The following is a 19,974-nucleotide window of genomic DNA, read 5'->3' as shown; positions in this document are numbered from 1 at the left end:
GCTTAATAATAGTTGTGGTTATATTTTTCTTTTTGCGCCTACTAGCACTGAGGCCAGGTTTACATTAGGGCATTTGCTGGTACAGAAATGTCGCTAAAAAAATTACCACTCAAAATGCCATTACTATACCATCAAGAGTTTCTAGTGCATACCTGGCCTCAGTGTCATATTATTCTCTTCATACCGCCAGTGGTCCTTAGAGGATCCTATTTCTTTGCTTTTTAAAGCAGCTCCTCTTCCCTTCCCAGATCATGATGTGAAGAAGGTAGGGGAAGCTCCCACAGAGCCCATCATTGGTGGTTCTAAAACAACATCAGAAAGCAATGCCAAAGGGCCACAGAGTCCATGTTACAGAAAAAGGCTACAAGATTTTTAAAAACAAAATCTGCAGAGCTGGCTCAGACACAGCCTAAACTGCAGCCTGAAGGTGTGATTTTAGCACTCAAGCTGGTGCACTAAAAATATCAGTGTGTCTGTTAGAGCACTGGCTGGTTGCCCTAGTCCAAGCCCACCTGACCCCTGGATCTGAGCTTGGGCAGGTAGCCTGAGATACCACCTGCACTGCAACATCTACACGGCTATTTTTAGTGTGCTAGACTCTCACTAACTCAGCTCAAGAGATCTATCCATGCTAGGAACCACGCCTCCAAGCTGCAATGTAGGAGACCTGGATTCACGTTCTGGGCTCAGTCTCGAGGTCTGCTGTACTCTGGAGGAAGACACTTCAGTTTTTGAGTAGGTGCAGCAATGCTCTTTGTCAAATTACAGTGATCACTCCCAACCAATTGAGTCCTGGCCACTTCTCCCTAAAGGAAGGATGGTGGCTGAGGCATAAGCTGTGTCTGTACTAAGGATTTTTCTGGTAAGAGCCTTCCATCATAGCTAACACCCATGGTTGAAACATCTGGAGCCCTACTATAGACAAGACAAATGTGGCCATAAGCACTTAACACCACATTAATCTGCTCTGACGAGATTTGGAGTTAAAGGCAATGGCCAGTGGCTTCTTATCTAGGCTAAGACACCCAGTGTTACATGAACCAGTGGATATATATTTAAAAAGCTAAATACCTAATAATGCACATAAGTCATGTCATTTCAAGGATGAATCATAAAGCAAGGAAGCCTTCAAATATGCAACCTTCAGGCCTCAACGTTGATGCCAAGATCCCCATTACATGTGGGACAAAGGCAGAAAAAGTCCTGAACATCAGAACACTATTTTTTTTTGCACTCCTACAATTATGGACAATGCCTGCATATATGATTAACTGAATTCACTGTTACTGTAACACACATCAATTCTATAAGTGAAAGAAAGACCAAATGGATCTTCAGAAAACAGCACTGAGGTGAACAATTCCTTACATGCCAGGCTTCATTATGTACTGAGGTCTGGATCCTCAAAGATATTTAGGCTCCTTTCTCTTCCATTGATTTCAATATCATCTTTTGGGAAGCTGGGCTTGAGTGTTTATTACCAAGTTTGCTAGCGTCCCAGCATCCCCACTGGTTTGCAGATGCTGGAGTACAAAGACTGAGAATCCCTGGTTGAAAAGAACTGGCTCCCAGGGCATGGTAAGCTAGTTATTTTGGAAGACTGGGAAAGGTACCATTGCCAGATCGCTAAAATAGTAAAGACTGGTAAGATATCCCTTTGTTTTTATTATAGGAAAATAGGGTATGTTTTGATACCTGCTAAATCTCTAAACAAGATGGTAGCATCCAACCTCTCTGTTAGGGCTATGAAAAACTCATTGCCTATATTTATTCATTCATTCCTCTCCACACAGTCATACAGACTTTAATCTGAACACATCAAAAAAAACTGTTCTTACCACCAAGAGCAGTATCTGCTCACTGATCTTATCTCCATTTTCTTTTCAAAACAGATATCCAAAGCATAACATCTACGACATCTAAACCCAAGGAACATCTTATAAATAAACTCTAACTCAACACCCAGCCTATAAGTCCTCTGGAGAAGGATTTCAATAGTTTTTAAAACTGAAGCTCCATATTTTAAAAAGAAGGCACTAAAATGCAGGGAGGAAGAGTGTATTTAACTGCAACCGTGCCAGGAAACTAAGAACATCATCTCCTTTTTGTGCCTCCAAAGCCTGCAAAGGAAAAAGACAATCATTACAAAAACATTAACAGCTTCAGCCCAGCCACCAGCTTTCCATTTGGTTCCCCTCTCCTTTACACTTGTACACACTGATAACTGAGTCTGGTTAAGGGTAGCCACAGGATTAGTGTGACAGAGCGTAACACTGAGCTGGCCTGGGAAAGACTTCTAGGTGACGACTTGGACTGTCTGATTTCTGACAAAAGAGTTTACTAAAACACACACAAATAATCCACACTAATAGAAGAGAGGAGAACTCCCTAACAGACTAATGAAGTCTGCAGACTAAGGATGGGCCTAGTACAGGTAACATGATGTTCACTGAAAGCCTACAGGGAAGCTCCACATTTGTCATTTAGATTGCAAACCCTCCAGACCAGGAATTTTTTTGAATGCTGTGTGAGCATAAGTACAATGGGTCCTCAATCCTGATGGCAGTCTTTGGCTGCTACCATAATATAAATGTTCATTAATAAATCAACCCTTGGCCCCATATTAATCAACGAGCAATATCTTAGAACACAGCCATGGCACTTGCCATAAGCTGCCACTACTCAAGCAGGAGCAAGAGAAAGACAAACTCGTTGCACCTAAAGCAACTTTACTGCCTCCATGGAAACAAAAGAAGAAAAGGTGATGATCTGGAATGACAAAACCTATTTACATGAGAAAGGAGTTAAGGGAGACCTGGTTACAGCCTGGCTCCAATTTGTAGTGAAGAAGGAATCGTAACTTTGTTCGATAGTTTGAAGTTTTAGTCTGGTTAAGAAATACTTCTAAGTTTCTGTCTATGCTACAAACTGCAATAGTGTTGTAACAAGCTCTTGACTACTGAAAATGTAGGGTGGATGGGGCACTAAAAAGGAAAAATCTCCGTGCCCCAATCCAGACCACCAGACAGCCCTGTGGACCTTTATCTCATACAATATGGAGGTTTAATGGAGGTATTATGAATAAGGATGGGAACCACAAACTGGACCCAGGCAGTGAGAGTGCCACTGAAAATCAGCTCGTGTGCTGCCTTTGGCACATGTGCTATAAGTTGCCTGATATATGTAATAGCCTGTTATAAAGATGATGGGGATTAATTGTACTCCGTGTCTGACTATAAGGATAGTTAAGCACTGAAACAGGCTTCCAAGGGAGGTTGTAGAATCTCAATCATTGGAGGTTTTTAGGAACAGGCTGGACAAATAGCTGTCAGAGACCTCTTGAGGTCCCTTCCAGCCCAGCATTTCTATGATTCTATGTACAAATTTTGAATTCCTGAATATGGTCATTATAGAGCTGAAGGTAGCAGTCTTGGAAGGTCATCTGGCACTTCATGCATACAGTTTACCTGTAGCTGTATCAGTCCCGGGAAAAGATATTACCTCTCCCACCTTGTCTCTCTAATTTGGCATTTTGGTTATTTGTGTTATTTAATCAATAATACTTTGGGAAAGAAGCTATCTGCAGTAGGAAGTTCACACACATTCAAGGAACTTTATGGAGAACAGTTACCCAGCAAGATGTTAGGTTTTATTTTGCCCAGGAGGAGCAGATCCAAAGCCCACTAAAATCCATGGGAGTCTGTTCATTCATTTCAATGTGCTTTGGATCAGCCCCAAAATCTCTTAAAAAGCCACAGGAAAATAAAACAGTCTTTGCCTTACCAGAAGCAGTTCTTGTCCCTGAGGGATGAGGCCCCGTAAAGCCACTTGAATTTCTGCTTGGAGGAGGAGGAGTGGTAGGACCGGCGTATGGATTGACATTAGGAAAATATGAGGAATGTGGTTGTGACCTGACAAAAGAAACATGGGTTTAAGTTTTGTTTTTTTGTTTTGTTTTTTTTAAAGAAAGGTCACTGTTTAAGAAGGTATTAACACCCACAGTGAAGCATCTCTTTTAAAAAGGCAGATGAGAGTAGAAAAATACAATTGCACACATTTTACTTATTTTTAGGCCTAAAAATTAGCAAGATGCAAAGAGGAATTAGACATATACATCGATAACAAGGTTTTTCAGAGCTATCCTACTTAATGCTAATAACTTTTGGAAGAGATATTAAACCTCATGCTTCAGGATTTAACCAGTCTCTAATTCCTAGGGATTAGGAGGTTTCTTGCACCTTCCGAAGAAGAATCTGATGCTGAGTATTGTCAGAAACTGGACTAGATTTTTTTATCCAGTCTGGCAATTCCTTTGTTCTTCTGTTACATTCATGTAATGTAAAAAAAAAGTACTTTAAAGTATCTCTAGGACATTTTACTAGAGAAGATATGAGCAACTGCAATACAGGTGTGACTAGAGACAGAGTAAAATTCATGATCTTTGACTCATCTCACTTCAGTTTATTCTTAACTCCTACAGGCAGGAGATTCCTACTTTTTGAAAATCCAAAATCTACTCCTTCACACTAAGTTTGGATCATAATTTCTTCTTATTCTTGTCAGAACATGGGGAAACAAGAGTTTTTAATGGAACAAAGCTACTATGGTACTTGGTAACATTAGTATCCTTGTGGCATGTGCTGTCACAAGTTTGAAAATGTTGGCTTAAAATCTGTTCTAAGACAGGAAGCTAAAGTTAGGCTCTTAAATACTTATTTAGACCACTAAATAAGTGACTTGAGTTTCCGGCATTCTGAGCACCCAAGAGCTCCGACTGAAGTAAAAAAGCACATATTTTCTATATACAAATTTCGTGGTGTTTAGACCAGTTTAAAGCTTAAAAAATCCAGATATTTGAAACATCCTAGGAGCCCTAATGGGGGTGACTTCATTTACTTCAACAAGCCACTCTCCTCTGAAGAGTGACACTCTAAACATTTCTGTTTCTTCCTACTGAAGAAATCTGCACAGTGTGTGTATTCAGTCATATCTGCTAGCTTTGCTGCTTTTACTTCTGTTAGCCCTTCAGAGCTAAGAGTGCCAGTTGGATTCTATTGCTGCTTGTACATCAGAATTGGTCTCTGATCCCAAACTGTTTTTTCTGCAGAGTTTGTCTCCTCCAGCTCCCTCCCAATCACTTTTCAAAGTAGACTGAAACTTCAATGCATTCCAGCATGTTTTGTATTAGTCATAAAGCTTTTATCAGTTAGTATCCCAACTTTTGTTCCTTAAATACACACAGCCCAATAAAAGGTGAGTTGGCATATCTGCAGGTAGCCCAGTCACTTGATAACAAAACACTCCTGTGCAAGATCAGTTTGTGCTCTGCAGAGTCCCAGAAGAGCTATAAAATCCCAATAAAATGGAAACTGTTGCTACTCCTACTAGGCTGTTTGGAAGAGTTTACAATTTTTTTTGATTTTTAAATAAACATTTCAAAAGTGAATGGTAGATGAAGGCTCAGATATTTAAATTACTTTATTATTGTAACGTACATTTTTGCCCGTTACTTTGTACAAAGTAATATTTAAGTAAAAGTCCTTTGTACTGGAGCCCCTGGAATCTGGCTCCCCATATTGTCACAGAATGGTGCATTCTGGATGTCACAGCAGAGCAGGAACCAGCCCAAAGTGACTTTAGGGGAGATAAAATTAAGAACAAAGGCTAATTTATAGGGCTGTCATGTGATTAAAAAAAATTATCACAATAAATCATGCAATTAATTGAGCTGTTAAACAATAATATAATACCATTTATTTAAATATTTTTGGATGCTTTTTACATTTTCAAATATATTGATTTCAATTACAACACAGAATACTTTATTTTTTATTGCAAATATTTGCACTGTAAAAAACAAAATAAAATAGTATTTTTCAATTCACCTAATACAAGTACTGTAATGCAATCTCTTGATCATGAAAGTTGAACTTACAAATGCAGAATTATGTACAAAAAATAACTGCATTAAAAAATAATACAATGTAAAACTTTGGAGCCTATACGTCCACTCAGTCCTATTTCTTGTTCAGCCAATCGCTCAGACAAACAAGTTTGTTTACATTTCCAGGAGATAATGTTGCCCGCTTCCTGTTTATAATGTCTCCTGAAAGCGAGAACAGGCGTTCGCAAGGCACTGTTGTAGCTGGCATCACAAGATATTTACGTGCCAGATGCACTAAAGATTCATGTTCCTTCATGGTTTTACCACCATTCCAGAGGACATGCGTCCATGCAGATGATGGGTTCTGCTCGATCACTATCCAAAGCAGTGCAGACCGACGCATGTTCATTTTCATCATCTGAGTCAGATGCCACCAGCAGAAGGTTGATTCTGTAGTTTCTGCATCAGAGTATTGCTCTTTTAAGACTTCTTAAAGCATGCTCTACACCAGTGGTTCTCAAACATTTTTTTGTGTGGACCACTTGAAAATTGCTGGTGGTCTCGGTGGACCACTTAATGAGCTTTCCAAATGTTGTTTGTACCATTAGCTAACTATTGTAAAGTGCTTTGGATAAAAGCACTGTATAAAAAAAACCTAATAAAGTTTTTTTTGTTCTACAAATAAAAGCACACTAATATTTTAATATCAGTAGTCTTACCTTTCTAATGCAATGGATGTGCCCTCTCCTCTGCTGCGGCAGCCGCCAAGCTAGGGCTGGGAAGGAGAGGGATCTCTCCCCAGCAGCCGCAGCCCTGGAGCTGGGGAAAGTCACCTCTTTCTCTGGCGGCCGCAGCCCTGCACGTCCCAAATTCCCCCCCTCTTCTCACCCCACTTCCCCCTCCCACCTACCCCCTATTTCCCCGAAGGCCACCACCTCACCTTACATATGCATCTTCTCCAGGCACCTAATTAGTGGAGCCACACCTGCGCGGCTCCACTAATTAGGTGAGTGGCCCTTCATTCTCTCGTGTGCGGCCGCCCAGGTGCGCACCTTAGAGGGAACTATCTGCGGACCACCTGAATGGAGCTCGCGGACCACAGTTTGAGAACCTCTGGTCTAAACCTTATCCCACTCCGATTTTGGAAGGCACTTCAGATTCTTAAACCTTGGGTCAAGTGCTGTAGCTATCTTTAGAAAATTCACATTGGTATCTTCTTTGCATTTTGTCAAATCTGCCGTGAAAGTGTTCTTAAAACAAACATGTGCTTGGTTATCATCCAAAACTGCTACAACATAAAATATATGGCAGAATGCGGGTAAAACAGAGCTCGAGAGACAATTCTCCCCACAAGGAGTTCAGACACAAATTTAATTAACACATTTTTTTTTAAACGAGCGTCATGGTATGGAAGCATGTCCTCCGGAATGGTGGCCAAAGCATGAAGGGGCATATGAAAGTTTAGCATATCTGGCATGTAAATATCTTGCAATGCCGGCTACAAAAGTGCCATGCGAATGCCTGTTCTCACTTTCAGGTGACATTGTAAATAAGCAGGCAGCATTATCTCACGTAAATGTAAACAAACTTGTTTGTCTGAGTGATTGGCTGAACAAGAAGTAGGACTGAGTGGATTTGTAGGCTCAAAATTTTACTTTTTTTTTATTGCCATTATGTAACAAAAAAATCTACATTTGTAAATTGCACTTTCACGATAAAGAGATCACATTATAGTACTTGTGAGGTGAATTGAAAAGTACTATTTCATTTGTTTATAATTTTTATAGTGCAAATATTTAATCAATATAAAGTGAGCACTATACACTTTGTATTGTGTTGTAATTTAAATCAATATATTTGAAAATGTAGAAAAACATCAAAAATATTTAATAAATTTCAATTGGTATTCTATCGTTAGTGCAAAAAAACCTGTGATTAATTTTTTTGAGTTAATCGCATGAGTTAACGGTAATTAATCGACAGCCCATCAAATTAACAATTACTTCTATTCTTAATACTCTTAGCTATGTCACTGCAGACATTCCACACAGCTTTTTTACATAATTTTTTAAATTTGCAATTCATTTAAACAAGCTACAACGGTAGGTGCCTTAACCAAAACAAAACCAGTCTCAGAGAACCCTTTTAAAATGCCCCATCTGCTGAAGCTGCAGCTTCCATCTGGGAATTGCTACTGTGGCAGTACTTTGCAGTTTGGATGATGCAGGATCCTGCAAGCTCAAATCCAGAAGCAATGTGAATATTTTATAGCCAGGTAGAGACTACTGAGAACAGGGAGGGAGAGAGTGAGTGTAGTGCTTACCTCTGACTACCAGCCAAGTATCCTAGTAGGCCTCCTGTTCCGAGTCCAGTCCAAAACCCTCGTCCTAAATTGGCCTCAGAACTGGAACTGCCACCAAAACCACCAGCTCCTTAATTCAAATTGCAAATGGGGAAAAAAAACAAAAAAACTCCTATCAAATATGAGTCAGTGGCAGTTAACCATCCTCAGAGTCAATAATATGTCATATTAAAGAATTATTTTAACAATGAAGAACTGTGAGACTGACTCCAAATGACTTCAATCCTTCAATGAATCAATCCCCATTTGAAAAGCTTCAGGGAGCGGTTCTGCTCTGGAAAGTGACAACATTAAAAAATGAACCTTGGTAGAGCATCAGACTTTTAATCTGAGGGTCCCGGGTTCAAGTCCCTCCTCAGGTGGAGGGACCTTTCCCCCTGTGATATCCTCCTACAACTTCAGATGGTGTCTCCTCAGGACTTTCCTTAACATTTCCTTTGGGAGAGATAGCTCAGTGGTTTGAGCATTGGCCTGCTAAACCCAGGCTTATCAGTTCAATCCCTGAGGGGGCCGTTTAGGGATCTGGGGAAAAAATAGGTCTGGGGAGTGGTCCTGCTTTGAGCAGGGGGTTGGACTCCTGAGGTCCCTTCCAACCCTGGTATTCTATAAAATGGCACCTTCTGTTTGTATTACAGTAATGTTTAGTGCATGGGGTCAGCAACCTTTCAGAAGTAATGTGCCAAGTCTTCATTTATTCACTCTAATTTAAGGTTCTGCATGCCAGTAATACATGTTAACATTTTTAGAAGGTCTCTTTCTGTAAGTCTATAATATATAACTAAACTATTGTTCTATGTAAAGTAAATAAGGTTTTTTAAATGCTTAAGAAGCTTCCTTTAAAATTAAATTAAAATGCAGAGCCCCCCGGACTAGTGGCCAGGACCCGCAGTATGAGTGCCACTGAAAATCAGCTTGCGTACTGCCTTTGGTACACGTGCCATAGGTTGCCTGCCCCTGGCTTAGTGGCACCGTCCAACAATGTCTTTGTTACTAGACATTGCACAAGAACAGGGAGGCGTATAAAAATATTGCTCAGGCATGCAGGAGTGAAATCAGGAAGGCCAAATCACACTTGGAGTTGCAGCTAGCAAGAGATGTTAAGAGTAACAAGAAGGGTTTCTTCAGGTATGTTAGCAACAAGACGAAAGTCAAGGAAAGTGTGGGCCCCTTACTGAATGAAGGAGGCAACCTAGTGACAGAGGATGTGGAAAAAGCTAATGTACTCAATTATTGTTTTGCCTCTGTCTTCACAAACAAGGTCAGCTCCCAGACTGCTGCACTGGGCAGCACAGTAGGGGGAGAAGGTGACCAGCCCTCTGTGGAGAAAGAAGTGGTTCGAGCCATTGGCCATTATCTTTGAAAACTCAAAGCAATCGGGGGAGGTCCCAGAGGACTGGAAAAAGGCTAATATAGTGCCCATCTTTAAAAAAGGGAAGGAGGAGGATCCGAGAAACTACAGGCCAGTCAGCCTCACCTTGGTCCCTGGAAAAATCATGGAGCAGGTCCTCAAGGAATCAATTCTGAAGCACTTAGAGGAGAGGAAAGTGATCAGGAACAGTCAGCATGGATTCACCAAAGGCAAGTCATGCCTGACTAACCTAATTGCCTTCTATGAGGAGATAATTGGGTCTGTGGATGAGGGAAAAGCAGTGGATGTGTTATTCCTTGACTTTAGCAAAGCTTTTGATACGGTCTCCCACAGTATTCTTGCCAGCAAGTTAAAGAAGTATGGGCTGGATGAATGCACTATAAGGTGGATAAAAAGCTGGCTAGATCATCGGGCTCAACAGGTAGTGATTAATGGCTCCATGTCTAGTTGGCAGCCGGTTTCAGGCGGAGTGCCCCAAGGGTCGGTCCTGGTGCCGGTTTTGTTCAACATCTTTATTAATTATCTGGAGGATGGCGTGGACTGCACCCTCAGTAAATTTGCAGATGACACTAAACTGGGAGGAGTGGTAGATACGCTGGAGGGTAGGGATAGGATACAGAGGGACCTAGACAAATCAGAGAATTGGGCCAAAAGAAACCTGATGAGGTTCAACAAGGGCAAGTGCAGAGTCCTGCACTTAGGACGGAAGAATCCCATTCACTGTTACAGACTAGAGACCAAATGGTCAGGAAGCAGTTCTGCAGAAAACGACCTAGGGGTTACAGTTGACGAGAAGCTGGATATGAGTCAACAGTGTGCTCTTGTTGCCAAGAAGGCTAACGGCATTTGGGGCTGTATAAGTAGGGGCACTGCCAGCAGATTGAGGGACGTGATCATTCCCCTCTATTTGACATTGGTGAGGCCTCATCTGGAGTACTGTGTCCAGTTTTGGGCCCCACACTACAAGAAGGATGTGGAAAAATTGGAAAGAGTCCAGCGGAAGGCAACAAAAATGATTAGGGGGCTGGACCACATGACTTATGAGGAGAGGCTGAGGGAACTGGGATTGTTTAGTCTGCAGAAGAGAAGAATGAAGGGGGATTTGATAGCTACTTTCAACTACCTGAAAGGAGGTTCCAAAGAGGATGGATCTAGACTGTTCTCAGTGGTAGAAGATGACAGAACAAGGAGTAATGGTCTCAAGTTGCAGTGGGGGAGGTTTAGGTTGGATATTAGGAAAAACTTTTTTCACTAGGGGGTGGTGAAGCACTGGAATGGGTTACCTAGGGAGGTGGTGGAATCTCCTTCCTTAGAGGTTTTTAAGGTCAGGCTTGACAAAGACCTGGCTGGGATGATTTAGTTGGGAAATGGTCCTGCTTTGAGCAGGGGGTTGGGCTAGATGATCTCCTGAGGTCCCTTCCAACTCTGATATTCTATGATTCTAACACATTAAGAGACAGTCCCTGTACCAAAGAGCTTATACAGGCAAGACAGATAAAGCAACTCATCCAAGATCACACAGCAAGTCATTGGCAAAGCTGAGAACAGAACCTCGCTCAGTGCCTTATACATTAGACCACACTGCCTCCCAGTCTTCTCACTCAACAAATTTGCTACCATTTTGAGTAAATAAGTATGTTGAGTAGTATGTGCTCAATCTAATGACTAAAATAACACTACCACATTTATCTCCTGGTAGTTCTGTCTTAAGTATGTGTTAACAGATCTCTGGATTTCAAGACAGAGAAGTTGAAAGCAGAAAAATTTTTTTTTAAGTGTTAAGAGAAAATATTGCAACCTGGAGTCATTTTAATGTCATTCACAGTTTTTTTTTTTAGATAGATACAACCTCTAAACTAACTACTATAATAAGAATATTCATAATTACTAAAAATAAAAAATAAAAAAGTAAGTGATCAGAGACAGCATTCCGAACTCCCCCTGAACTCGCCCAATCTAAACCATCTGCCAGAAACGTCACATGCACTTTATGCCATAGTAGTCTGAGGGAACTCAATAAGGTATTTGAGATAAGAGTTAAAGAAAAACTTTACAAACGGAAAATTTCCTAGCATGTCTAAAATCTGTTGGTTCTGGCAAGGACAGGGACTTTGGCTAAATTTGGATTCAATACTAATACATAATAATGATACCAATAGCCATTGCTGTTCTGTAGGAACTCACAAGGGTCATTAACAAACAACCACCTTCATCTCCTGTGCTGCCCCACACACTTGGGAGGCACTCCCCCCCGTAAACATCTGCACAACTCCAGTACAACCTCTGAGCTATGAACACCTCAGGAATGGAGGTTGTTCGTAACTCTGAACAAAACATTATGGTTGTTCTTTCAAAAGTTTACAGCTGAACATCGAAACTTTACTAAAAAAAAAAAATTCTTTTTTTTTTTTTTTAAAGTAGTTTTTATACTATATACTACTGTATTTTTTTTTTTTTAGGTCTCTGCTGCGTAATCTGGTGTTGTATCTCTCTGAGGTTCTCTACTCGCATTTATCCACCTTCAACTCTCCCTCAAACTCCCTTTGCCATCATGCTGAGATCACTGCCTATCATGCTGACCAACGTTATCTCACTGTTTCCTTTTGCGCCTTTGTGGATCTGTCTGTATCCATCTGCTGTCTCTTTCCTTATATTTAAGTTTATAAACTTTGGAGCACTGGACTGTCTTTTTTCTGTTTATACAGCACCCAGCACAATGGCATACCACATAAAAATAATTTTACTCAAAATGTTTGACTCCTTTCAAGTTGTGACCGACCAACCCCCCCCCCCCCCCAAACCAAATAAATATGAAGTTTCATGCTAAAAGGACTGCTTTGAAAAAAGTTAAGTTTGCCAAAAATAATGGGAGAGTTTCAAAGACAAAGGGCAGCCAGGCATCCAACTCTCTTTGAGGGTCAGTAGGAGTTGGCCATTTGTGCCTTTGAAAGTCTCCTCCAAAGAGTATAGTGAAAAGCTAGTTGCAACTTTAGTAATGAACTCATGACTGACATTCACACTCAGCAATGCATGAAGACATTGTTTTGTTTCTTAAACTATTCCCGTCCACATTTGCTGCAGCCAGAGCAATATCCCATTGCTTTTTATTTCTAACACTACAACAAGCTTAGAACCACACCTGTGAAGCTGGATTTAAAACCAGGAGGAGGTGGTGTCTGAGTATTCTGCCAAGATGTCCCAGAGTATCCATCACCATTAGAGAAATCCTGTTGAGGCAGCTGATTACCGAGGAATAGCTTGTAACATCCATAAGCAAGGAGCAGAAGTACTATTACGACAATCACTCCAGCAAAAGAGTTAGAGGAATCCTGAGAATTCACTTTACTTGACTGGTAATAGCTGGAGCCAAAGCTTCCACCAAAGTTGTTCGCTTTTCTTTGGCCTTCCTCAGTTAACTCTAACCCATACTGCAAACCACAAGATCCCCTTAAGATGTAAGGGTCATCTGGATAATCATAGCCTTCACAGCTCACTTCGATTCTTCCAAAGCGATAGGAGTTGTCCAAGTCTGCCTTACACTCCCACTGAAATTAGTAAACAAAATTCAAAGTAGTAACCATTTCCTGGTAGGTGAGAGTAGCTCTCTTGTTTACTTTCCTATATATGTAGTGAAATATAGCAATAATTAATAACATAATTTAAGAACAGTAATTAAGAAAGCTTCTGAACATCTGTATTTTAAAAGTTAGCTATCAAGATTCACAAACCTTTAACTTAGAGAAACTGAACATTCAAAAAGTAAAGCAATTGTAACTTTAAAAGACAATGTTTCAGTAGTTCACATATCAGGTTTTTCTAAGCATTCATCTTTAAAGAATACTGCAGAGTATCATGTAATAAAAACAACAATAGCCTTTAAAATGTTTTAATAAGCAGCCCCCACAAGAAAGCTGTGTGGTAGTTACAATGAAATACTAATCAAGGTTCCAATCCTGCAATCTGATCCATGTTAACAGGCTGTTGTATCCAGGTGGAGCGCCATTGACATCAGTGAGACAGAAGGGTTGCCCACACAAATTAAATTGCAGGATCAGAAACAATGATGTAAAGAAACCATTCTGTAAAGAAAGTCATAAATGCAACTCCTAAAGATGTGCCTATCTCAAACAAAAAAAAATGGCTTTAGCCATAGGGCACACATAGCTTTAGCAAGATTTAAATAGGTAATTCCTGAAGAAACAATTCGACTGAATTTACAAAGTAATACCAAGATCTTTCAGTGTTTCTATTGCTAAGACTCCCATTTCAGCTTTTCTTCCTCAGAAATCTATTTTGCTATTACCTAAACTTTTGACAATTGGATAAAATATTAAAATTTAAACCACATTTTTGCTTGAAAGATTTGCATCAGTTTAACTTAAACTGGTTTTAAAAATCAGTTTAGCTAAGATGGTACAAACCTCTGTGTTTGGTTACAGAATGCCTTGTTTCTGTTTTAGCATAAATTGATTGGCAATCTGTTTCAACAAAGCCAAAATAAGGGTGTCCAAGTATGGTCTTGCACTGCTTTAACTAACCCAGTTTAAAAATAATTAAGTTAAACTGCTGCAACTTTCTCATGTAGACTAGATCTTATTTTCACACTAAAGAAAGATATGGTTAATATGGAGACTTTTGTATTGGTCTTTGATTTCAGGAAGTGTATTTTAAGAAACCTAACATTTGGCTCAAATTTGACTGAATAGTATTCTTTTAAACAAAATTTAAGTTTGGGGTGTAAACTAACAGACAATGTCCCTTTAAAACTATGCTTTTAAACAGTCTTTAAAGGAATAATCTGCACTATCATTTAGAAATGTTCTTGTGATTCTTTTCAGTTTATGGTTGCTGAACAGTTCATTCAGTATGTGCAAAGAGATTCTTAGTTAATATTTAGCATTTCATTTACATGCACTTTTAAGTGAAGCTACCTGTATGTCAAAGCCATCCCAGCCTTTGTTATGACACTGAACAACCATGGGAACGTATGCACATCCAGCTGTGCCTCCAGTACATTGTAACTGGGGAATTGGAGATGTCCGCCGAGAAGTAGTATATTGATCTCTGTAGAAAGTGAGAGCTTGGACCTCCCGCAACAAAACTCTCCCTGAAACAGGAAGTACACAAATTAACAGAACTAGCATCCATGACGAATTTGTTTCAGAACAAGAGTAAATGGTGACAGTTAACACAAGCAGCCTGCCAAGGTGCTTTCAGAACAGGGAGCACCAGGGTGGATTTGATTTTAATCACTAGTCAGGAAGACTCGATTTAATCATGGATTTCTACATAAAAGTGCACTCCTGTTGGTTGTTACAACCGTAATACATATTCTTCACAGGTAGAGGAACTTCATTAAAATATTCCCAAACTGGGTCTGTTTTACGGCCTGCTGCCATTATAGGGTTTCCCTTCTAGTGAGAGAATGGTATGGTAGATTTCAAATCAATGAAGGCTACACTCAGAAAGACCTCAAGATTTCTGGAATATGCTGCTCAAACAGTTTCACTTTTGTTTCTACTGCCTGTCCCTCCCTTCTCACATTTATCTCCAGACTTCTTCTCCTTGTCCAGATCTATTCTGCCCCCAACAATCTTCTAATTCATTGAACTTTTTGAAACTTTGCACTTTTAGAGAGTCAGGGATTGATTCTGTGTACACAATTTGCAGAGGGACAACAGGGTTGAGGTCTATTTCTCACCTCTATATATTATTTATTTATGTATTTATTTAAAAACATTTTTGCTGTTAACAAGCATGTTATCTCTGGAGACACAAATCCACAGTTTGAGAACTGCAAAACTAAACATCTCTGCTGGTATCTTCTAGTCTGAGCACTGAGTCTCATTGGGGAGATAGAAAGACTAACCTAAATAATCTAAACAGAAACCCCTGGAATCCCGTAAGATTGGGTCCCTAATCCATGAACTATTGGAACTCATTTACAAAACTTTTCTTAAACATTAAATGAATACCATATATATTCATTCATTACCCCGTTTGTTTATAAGCCGACCTCCCCAGGATGGATAAGTAAAAATAGCAAAAACTATATGACTCTTTCATAAACTGACCCTATATTTCAGGGGTTGGAAAACTTTGGCTCCCAGCCCATCAGGGTAAGCCGCTGGCGGGTTGGGATGTTTTGTTTACCTGGAGGGTCTGCAGGCATGGAGCCCCTCAGCTCCCTGTGGCCGCAGTTTGCCGTTCCCGCAGCTCCCATTGGCTGGGAACGGCGAACCACGGCCACAGGGAGCTGAGGAGCTCCATGCCTGCAGACACTCCAGGTAAACAAAATGACAGTGTATTAGATATTCAATTCAATGATTCCATAGTTTAAAAATCACCAAATTTTGGTGTAGTACCGTTTATAAGCCGACCCCCCCCCTTTGATGTGTCACTTTTTTACCAAAAATATTCAGCTTATGAACAAGTATATACGGTATATTGTCTCATAGTACAAGAACTAGGGGTCACCAAATGAAATGAATAGATAGCAGGTTTAAAACAAATAAAAAAGGAAGTTCTTCTTCACACAGCGCACAATCAACTTGTGGAACTCCTTACCTGAGGAGGTTGTGAAGGCTAGGACTATAACAGCATTTAAAAGAGAACTGGATAAATTCATGGAGGTTAAGTCCATTAATGGCTATTAGCCACGATGGATAAGTAATGGTGTCCCTTGACTCTCTTTGTCAGAGGGTGGAGATGGATGGCAGGAGAGAGATCACTTGATCATTACCTGATAGGTTCACTCCCTTTGGGACACCTGGCATTGGCCACTGTTGGTAGACAGGATACTGGGCTAGATGGACCTTTGGTCTGACCCAGTATGGCCGTTCTTATGTTCTTATACTATAAAATTAGAATTTATAATCCCTATTCCATGATGAGATATCTGAGCTATAATTTATCTTAGTTAAAACTATCTTTAGATTGGATTTTTTTGATTAAATGTTTTTTGAGGAAAAAAAATCTATTTAAATAAAAAAGAATATGATTTTTTTTAAATCATTGATTTTTATCCACTCTGAGCACTTTAAAAACCACTTGGGACTCCCAGCAACAATGTGATTGTGGCTGAAAGTCTGACACTGACAGACCCTACCAATAGGACCCAGCTCTGTTCAACTCCTTTCAAAGAGATGTTACTGTGTATGTCACAGACCAGCTGGCATCTCACCAATAACATAGACTTCATAGAATCATAGATTATTAGGGTTGGAGATCATCTAGTCCAACCCCCTGCTCAAAGAAGGATCAATCCCCAAATGGCCCCCCTCAAGGATTGAACTCACAACCCTGGGTTTAGCAGGCCAGTGCTCAAACCACTGAGCTATCCCTCCCCCTTATACAAGAACCTTTAGTAGCAATGCAATAGTTTCTCTGAAAAGCGAATCCCTGACTGTGTATTTACCATATAGATGCTTATGAACAAATTTGTTAAAATAAATATTTCTCTGCTTCATAGACTCCATAAAAAGCTTTTGACTGGCACTCATGACTGAACCTAAAATCAGTACAAAATGGAAGTGGAGGAGAAACCTATGACATTAGTCAATCCATCAAATTCAAGACAGCAATATACAAACTGAAGATTTCAAGAAAGAAAGATGAGTAAAACAGGGTTTAATTTCAGCCTAGCCCTCTTCTATTTATACATCAGTGGCATACCAACGCTACTGGAACAATCCCCAAGTCAAGAATGCCCATTAAAAGACTCAAAAATTAAATGCCTACTGTGTCATGATGACTAAGCATACTTATGAAGATTGTCAAGAATCTTACACTTTCTAGACATTTACCGCGATATATGAGCCATGCAGGTCAAACAAGCAAACAAACCCTCACAATCATAATTTTTCAGAGGGACAAAAAATGAAAACAGGCAAAACAGTAAAATTCTGTCAGAGACTTGAAGACAGACCCTAAATACCACAAGAACAGCCATATTGAGTCGGTCCAATGGTCCATCTAGCCCAGGATTCTGTCTAATGCAATTAGGGCAGTGGTTCTCAACCTATTTACCAACATCCAATACTACCTGTATGGCCCGGAGGCTGTGGCTCTGTGCTGATTGGGCTGCAAGTGGCCTGCGGGCCATCGGCAGAGAACTGCTTGGTGAGGGGAAGTTTATAAAAAGAAGGCCTGGACCGATAAGGGGTAGGGTGACCAGATGGAACATGTAAAAAATAAGGACAGGGTGGGTAGGGTGACCAGATGGGATGAAGAAAATATTGGGACACATTGGGGGGGAGTCCTGCCGGCGGAGTGAAAAAAAAAAAAAGCCAGAGTCCCGCTGGCAGAGAGAGAGAGAGAAAAAAATAACGAGTCACGGAGTCCCACCGGCGGGGGGGAGGGGGGGGAAAGCGGAGTCCCACTGGCAGAACAAAACAAAAAAAACAGGAGTGCGAAATATCAGGACAAATTGTGTCCTGACAAAACATTAATCAGGATGCGGGACAAACACCTAAAAATCAGGAGAGTCCCGATTTTATTGGGACATCTGGTCACCCGGGGGGGGGGGGGGAAATAGGACCCTATATAAGAAAAATTCCCAAATCAGAACTGTCCCTATAAAATCGGGACATCTGGTCACCCTAGATAGGGGTGACTGAAGATGGTTTTAAATAAGACAAAACGAAAGTGTCTTAAAAGGAGCAAACATAAACCTGCCCCCCCCCAGTGTTATCGTATGGAAAACCCGTGGCTCAAGAGGGCAGAGGAAAGGCGAGGCGAGGCCTTGGTGAGACAGGCGGTTGCAAAGCTGGTCTGGCCTAAGCCGGGAACTCAGGGTGCCCCGTCTCCCAGGCTTTACAGCGGGGGCCCGGCCCTGGCAACGACGTCACTTGTTTGCTGACGGGTGCAAGGGATGATGTGACTGTGGGGAGCCTGCCAGGAGGGGACGGTTCTCCCCAGGCCTGGCCCGTCTGGCCCCATCCTGAGCCCCTGCTGCGGCCAGCGCCGGTACCGGGCGGGGCGCGCGCATGCTCGGCGCAGGCTGCGAGGCCGAGCTAGTGCAACGGTCCCAAGCCCGCGCGCCCTTTGCTCTCCCGCGTTACCAACGGCGGGGCCCGCGGGCGGGGGGGGGCGAGGCCCGCGGGCGGGGCGAGGCCCGCGGGCGGGGGGGCTCGGCGCGCTCACACCCGCTCGGGCGCTGGGAGACCGGCCCAGCCCGCCTGCCGCCCCCCGCGGAGGGGTCGAGCCCTTACCCGGCTGGTCCCAGCCCCGCGCAAGCCCCGGCCCGCTCAGGAGCAGCAGCAGGGACACGAGCAGGACCCGCCCGCCGGCCGCCATGACGATTACAGGGCACATCCGGCGGCTACAGCTCGCGGCCACCCGGCGCCGACAGCTCCCGCTACTGCGCACGCGCCTGCAAGCCGCGCCCTCTGATTGGCTGGTGATTGTTGAGCGGCGCTCGCTCGCGCATCCCTGCTGCGTTCTGGTCACAGCCCAGAACATGGGCGGAGACCCTCGCTCCGCCCCCCGTCCTGATCCCGCCCCCCTGTCCTGCAGAGCCAATGGGAGGCGAGATGTCCCTGAGCCGACAAGAGGGTTGGCTGGGCAATGTCTAAGGCTAGGGTTGAGTCAGGGGTATTTGTAGTACAAGTCCTGGACAGGTCACAGCAATACACAAAAAGTCACAGCCCCGCCCTCTCCGTGACGTGTCCTGTGGACCCCTGAGTAGAACTTAGGTGCTTACGGAGGGCGGGAGAGTGGGGCAGGGCTCCAGCAGACGCTGCTGCTCTGGGGCGATGGTCCGGGGCCTGCAGATGTTGCTGGGGGGGAGGTGGCCTGGGGCCCCGGCACTGCTGCTCTGGGCAGGGTGGGGCAGCCCAGGGCACCATCACTGCTGTTCCTGGACCGCTGCTCTGGGGCAGCGCAAGTAGAGGCTGGTGCAGCTGGCCCCTTGCGCCCTGGGGTCAACCGCACCAGCCGTTGCAAAAGTCCCGGCAGTCCCAGAAAGCCATGGAATCCATGACTTCTGTGACCTCTGTGAAAGACTCATAGCCGTAGCAATGTCTAATAGGTGCACATGTTATTTCTGTACTGCAGCTGTTTCCCATATTCCCTCGCTGTTCAGCACCACCCAATGTGAGTGCCTCCCAGGCTGAGCCTCTGCCCTGCCACAGCGCTGGAGCTGCGGGCCAGTGCAGGCAGAGTTAAGGGTGTCTGGAAGCAATTTTGTGTCCTCAGGTTGTTTCGTTAGGAAAGAGTGATGTTGGGTGCAAGTGGGGCTGAAAGAGTGGAAGATTATTACACCCCATACAGGGTGGCCTTGCCTGGGGCTGAGCCACTCCCCGAAGCTCCTGGGGCCCCCTCAAAGCAGGGGGCCCCTCCACAGCACATGGGCCTCTG

General features: G+C 42.6%; 1 protein-coding gene across 2 annotated transcripts; it reads right to left on the bottom strand.

Annotated features, from left to right (window-relative positions):
• Window positions 1-1,733: 1,733 nt before the first annotated feature.
• On the bottom strand, window positions 1,734-19,092 carry SARAF (store-operated calcium entry associated regulatory factor). 2 transcript variants are annotated; one of them, XM_039542401.1, is made up of 6 exons: window positions 18,828-19,092; window positions 14,547-14,722; window positions 12,755-13,160; window positions 8,208-8,316; window positions 3,784-3,911; window positions 1,734-2,120 (listed from the first exon to the last, which is right to left on the bottom strand). In XM_039542401.1, the coding sequence occupies exons 1-6, from the start codon at window positions 19,075-19,077 to the stop codon at window positions 2,095-2,097; spliced, it is 1,095 nt and encodes a 364-aa protein (XP_039398335.1). In that variant the 5' UTR covers window positions 19,078-19,092; the 3' UTR covers window positions 1,734-2,094. The 2 variants fall into 2 exon arrangements, with proteins under 2 accessions (XP_039398335.1, XP_039398336.1); XM_039542402.1 differs by having other exon boundaries at window positions 8,208-8,313.
• Window positions 19,093-19,974: the final 882 nt, after the last annotated feature.

The sequence above is a fragment of the Mauremys reevesii genome, linkage group 5, assembly GCF_016161935.1.
Source record: "Mauremys reevesii isolate NIE-2019 linkage group 5, ASM1616193v1, whole genome shotgun sequence".
NCBI classification, from domain to species: domain Eukaryota; kingdom Metazoa; phylum Chordata; order Testudines; family Geoemydidae; genus Mauremys; species Mauremys reevesii.
This window is presented reverse-complemented; position numbering and strand designations above follow the sequence as displayed.

What these genes read in the sequence shown, in the direction of transcription:
- SARAF (XM_039542401.1), bottom strand. Translation starts at nt 19,077, where the DNA reads ATGTTCTGGGCTGTGACCAGAACGCAGCAGGGATGCGCGAGCGAGCGC. An exon ending in GCGGGGCTGGGACCAGCCGG is followed by an intron (nt 14,723 to 18,827) that starts GTAAGGGCTCGA and finishes TTCCTGTTTCAG; the next exon opens with GGAGAGTTTTGTTGCGGGAG. An exon ending in TTTTAAATCCAGCTTCACAG is followed by an intron (nt 8,317 to 12,754) that starts GTGTGGTTCTAA and finishes ATTTGAATTAAG; the next exon opens with GAGCTGGTGGTTTTGGTGGC.